Here is a 4,552-nt window from a genome sequence, read left to right as displayed (position 1 = left end):
CGCACCTGCTCACACCAGGACCCTTCCCCCATCACCCAGACCCCGTCCCCCCGGCCCCGCTGACCTTCTCCTGGTACTGGCGCCGCGACGAGTCCAGCGACTGGATGAGGGCGGTGGCGTGGCCGATGAACATGGCGTAGCAGGTGGCACCCACGATCATGCTGAGCATGGTGAGCCACACGTCSGWCATGCCCWCSGGYGCCTGCTGCCCGTAGCCGATGCACAGCATGTGGCTCATGGCCTTGAACAGCGCGTGTGAGTACTGCTTCCCCCACGAGTCGTTCTGTGGAGGAGGGATGGTGGTACTAAGGGGGCTGAACCCCCAGCCTCACCTCCCTGCAGACCCCCAGCGAAAACAAAGTTCCTCCAGGGGCAAAGGGATGAGATCTCCTCCAGGAAGAGGAGCTGGGACTGGGTGCACCCTGAGCGAGGTGCCCCGGGGAGGAGAAGGAGCCCCAGTGCTCCGTCCCTTCCCTGAGGGATTCCCTGACCCCAGCGAGGCTGGCTGAGATGGGAAGGTGAAGCAGAGATTTCCTGTCCCCCATTTCATCACTGTAACCACAGACACACTGCTCAGCAGCACACAGCTCTGGGGTGTCCTCGATGTCTGACACCAAACCCTTTCCACACCATGGCAGATCCTGGCTGGGCACTCACCACCATGTGGTTTTTGGAGACCCAGCAGTCCTCGGGGAAGTCCTGCAGCATGGGCACCAGGAACTGCAGGCAGCCRTCCCAGTGGCACAGCAGCAGCATCATCCCGATGAGGTTGAAGATCCTCACCACGGCGCTGGCCAGGTCGTAGGTCATGTGGAAGATCTGGGGAACAGCGGAGCTGCAGAGAAACTCTGCGCCTACAATAGCCCCGGGAGATCTCTACCCACCAGACAGCAGCTGGGGACCCCTGCCCCAKCCTGGGACCCCCACCCAAAGCGTTCTCACCTCCTCCCACTGGTGGATGTAGCGGATGAGGCGCGAGAGGCGCAGCAGGCGCAGCAGGCTGAGGATTTTGGTGAAGCGCACGATGCGCAGCGCCCGCGCCGTCTTGTAGACGTCAGAATCCACCTGGGTCTCCAGGTCGACGATGAGGAAGATGTAGTCGACAGGGATGGAGGAAATGAAGTCCACCAGGAACCAGCTCTTCAAGTATTTCATTTTGATGGTGTGAGGGTCGAGGATGATCTCCGTGTTGTCCTCCACCACGATGCCTGTCCGGAAGTTCAGCACCAGGTCAGCCAGGAAGAAAGTGTCCGAGAGCACGTTGAAAACGATCCAGGGAGGGGTGTTCTCATCCTTGAAGAAGGTGATGCCCACGGGCAGGATGATCAAGTTGCCCACCATCAGGAGCAGCATGATGAGGTCCCAGTAAAACCTGCAGGGTGGGGATGGAGGGGATGGAGAGGGATGGGGAGGAGTGGGGACAGGCAGGACACAGCAAAGCCAGAATTAAAATTAAAGTCTGAAACATCACCCTGGGTGGGCATGGGGGGTTACAGGAGATTCTTCCTCCCCTCATGGCAAGGCAGTGCACGCACCCCATGTCCCCACCCCAAAGGTGACATGTGCCCCACGGAGGACTCAGAGAGGACGGGGGCTTTGCTTCCCAGGAGCTCGCTGTCATCCTCTGYCTCCCTGCCACCAGCTGAGGTGGCTTAGCAGGATTTGGGATAAGCTTTGCTTATGCAAACTGAGTGCCAAGCTCCTGGGGAGGCCGAGGAGGATCGGGGAGGCTGTTGTGGTGAGCGAGGCAGCAACCGAGCAGGGACAGACAACACCAACACTGGGGGAAGGCAGAAAGAATGTCCGACCCTAAAAGAGCCGCCAGCACGCACAGCCCKGGGCCTGCAGCACCCCTCATCCACCCCCTTTTCGCTGAGAGTGGACGAGCTCAGAGGCTCTGCAGGGAAAGCTGGGAGCAGCTGGTTATGTCAGGACACCCAGCGGCCCTGTTCACATGCAAATGCCGCTGGGATGTTTTCGTTCTTCGCGCAGACACATAACGCCTTCCTCCGCCAGGCTCGTGATTCCCGGGATCTCTCCCGGAGCCTCCGCGGGTCTTTGGGAAAGCAAGTCCAGCTCCCACCTTCGGGTGTCCCCAGGCATCCCCTGTGAGCCCCGGACCCGCTCGTGGGTGTAGACTCAAATCTCCAAAGGTGATTTCAGGGCAAATTTCTGATTTCAGACCTGATTTCAGGTCCACACAGTGGATCTAAACCAGCCTTTAYTGGTGACAGGAGCCTGAGGGTATTTCCCACCCCACACCCACGGTGAGACATGGGCACCAGGCTCCCTGCAGGCGAGGGAAAGGAAGGGAGGGGAAATGAGGAGATTTTTCAGAAAGAGAGCACCAGAGCCTGAGGTGGCAGGAGAGAGGAACCCTCTCCTCAAGGAGCCACCCCAAGGTCAGCAGTGATGCCAGGTTTAGAAACTACCCCTGGGCTGGGAAGCACCTCAGGCCAGGAGTGACCCCAGGGCTGGAAGTGACCACAGAATCAGGAGTCCACCCCAGGGTCAGGAGTGACCCCAGGGCTGGAAGTGATCCCAGGGCTGGAAATGACCCCAAAATCAGGAGCCCACCCCAGAGTTAGGAACCCACCCCAGGGTTGGAAGTGACCACAGAATCAGAAGCCCACCCCAGGGTTACGAGTGACCCCAGGGCTAGAAATGATTCCAGCATCAGAAGCCCACCCCAGAATCAGGAGTCCATCCCAGGGTCAGGAGCCACCCCAGGGCTGGAAGTGACCACAGAGTCAGAAGTCCACCCCAGGGTTATGAGTGACCCCAGGGCTAGAAATGATACCAGAATCAGAAGCCCACCCCAGAATCAGGAGCCCATCCCAGGGTCAGGAGTGACTCCAGGGTCAGGAACCCACCCAAGGGCTGGAAGTGACCCCCGAATCAGGAGCTCACCCCAGGATTAGAAGTGACCCCAGGGTCAAGAACCTCTCCCAAATTAACCCCTTCTTGCTGGTGGCCAGGGTTTGCTGGGGCACGTGAGGAGATGCAGCCAAGGCAGAAGGGGTCTGACCCGGCTGAGGAATTGCCTCCTGCACCTCCACGCTGTGCCCCAAGAAATGCTGTGTTCAGCAGGGAAACCGCCTGTCYCTGTGGCTGCCCGAGCCTGTCTGGGGCTCTCAGTTCAGATTTAGGCTTAAGCTCTTTAGGACAGGCCTTGTCCTTCACTGTGTGTCAGACAGAACACCCGAGGCCCTGATCTCCATGGCCTTTATGTATTCCATAATGTGATAAACACCGGAGTAATCCCCCTGTCTGTCTACCTGCCAGCTCCCTTCGTGGCACTGGTTGCACAAGCTGCTCCTGCCGAGCTCAAGGCTCACAAACTTTGGGATGGTTTCCCTGGAAAAAGGGGCTCTCAGGGGTGGTGTAAGGGCGAGTGTGGGTGGTCAGGGCCCCGAGGCGAGGGGAGGTGGCTACAGGTGCCWGGGACCCACGCCGGTTGCTGGCCCCGTTCCGGGGTGCTTCCCAGGCTGGGGACATCATCCATGTCACAGCCTGCTGCGGGAGATGACAGCCTGGCAGCTTCATTCCCCGTGGAGAAAGCCCACCCTTATATGACTCAACATCCCCGTGACACCCAGTTCCTCCCACATCATCCATCCCCGAGCTCCCGCTGTGATCCCGGTGACACCGAGAGCCAGGCCCGGCTCCTCGCCGGGMGAGCCGCCCCGCTCCAGCCGCGGGGAGCCGCGTCCCAGGGGGATGGAGGCTCCTCACCAAATTAAAAACAGCACCGAGAAGGGCGGGGGGAGCTACAAGGGCACGCAAAGCCCAGCAGCYCCTGCCTCCGCCTCCGCACGCCCGGGGCCGGGTCAGCGGAGCTCCGGGGCTTGGCGGAACCGGGCTGACCCCGCGCACCGGGCAGCCCCGAGGGTCCGGGGGGATGGGGCAGGACAGAGCTGTCCGTGCGGGCGGGATAACCCCAGACGGGATGGGGCTGGGGCAGCGCGGCCCCGGGCTTCGGCGGCGAGCAGCCGCCTCCCCGGGCCGGTGCGGAGCCCCGGTGCCCGGCACTTGTTGCCCCGACGGTGCCGAGCGGCGGGGCCGCTCTCAGCACCACGGACAGCGGCGGCGGGCACCGGGCCGAGCGGCGGAGCGGGAGCGGGGAYCAGCGCCGGGATGGGGGTCGGTGCCGGTACCGGGGCGGGGGTCGCGGGGCCCGGGTCCCACCTGAAGTCGCTGTAAGGATGGATAATCCAGGTGCCTGCCGACTTCACCCGTTGCCGCTCGATCTCCACGGCCCGGTGGCTGCCGAACATGCGCAGCGAGAACTTGTTCACGGCGGGCTGCAGCATCGCCCCGAGCTGCCGCTGCACGAACGTGCCCGCCGCCGCCGCCGCCGCCGCCTCGCCCTCCGCCACGATCTGCTCCGTCGCCGCCGGCGAGGCCGGGGCCGCGCCCGACGCCCCCGCGGGCGCCCCCGCCGCCTCCCCGTCCAGCACCGGCGGCTTCTCCCGAGGCTCGGGGCTCCGCCGCTGCGCCGCCTCCATCCCGCCGCCGCCGCCTCGCCTCACGTTTCCTTCAAACGCCCTTG

The 4,552-nt window shown here is 62.9% G+C and overlaps 1 protein-coding gene across 1 annotated transcript in view; it reads right to left on the bottom strand.

Moving 5' to 3' along the window:
• The window catches only part of HCN3 (hyperpolarization activated cyclic nucleotide gated potassium channel 3), a 10,037-nt gene extending 5,521 nt beyond the window's left edge, over positions 1–4,516 (bottom strand). The window contains exons 1-4 of the mRNA XM_057384783.1: positions 4,189–4,516; positions 943–1,372; positions 658–819; positions 65–283 (exon numbers count right to left, since the gene is read on the bottom strand). Of these exons, the coding sequence (XP_057240766.1) occupies positions 65–283; positions 658–819; positions 943–1,372; positions 4,189–4,508 (1,131 nt within the window). The 5' untranslated portion in view covers positions 4,509–4,516. The remainder of the gene's footprint in view (positions 1–64; positions 284–657; positions 820–942; positions 1,373–4,188) is intronic.
• Positions 4,517–4,552: the final 36 nt, after the last annotated feature.

Source organism: Malurus melanocephalus, unplaced genomic scaffold (genome assembly GCF_030028575.1).
Source record: "Malurus melanocephalus ecotype Western Australia unplaced genomic scaffold, MMel_1.1 scaffold_746, whole genome shotgun sequence".
Taxonomy (NCBI): Eukaryota; Metazoa; Chordata; class Aves; order Passeriformes; family Maluridae; genus Malurus; species Malurus melanocephalus.
The sequence above is the reverse complement of the archived record's forward strand: the minus strand, read 5'-3'. Positions and strand labels throughout refer to the sequence as shown.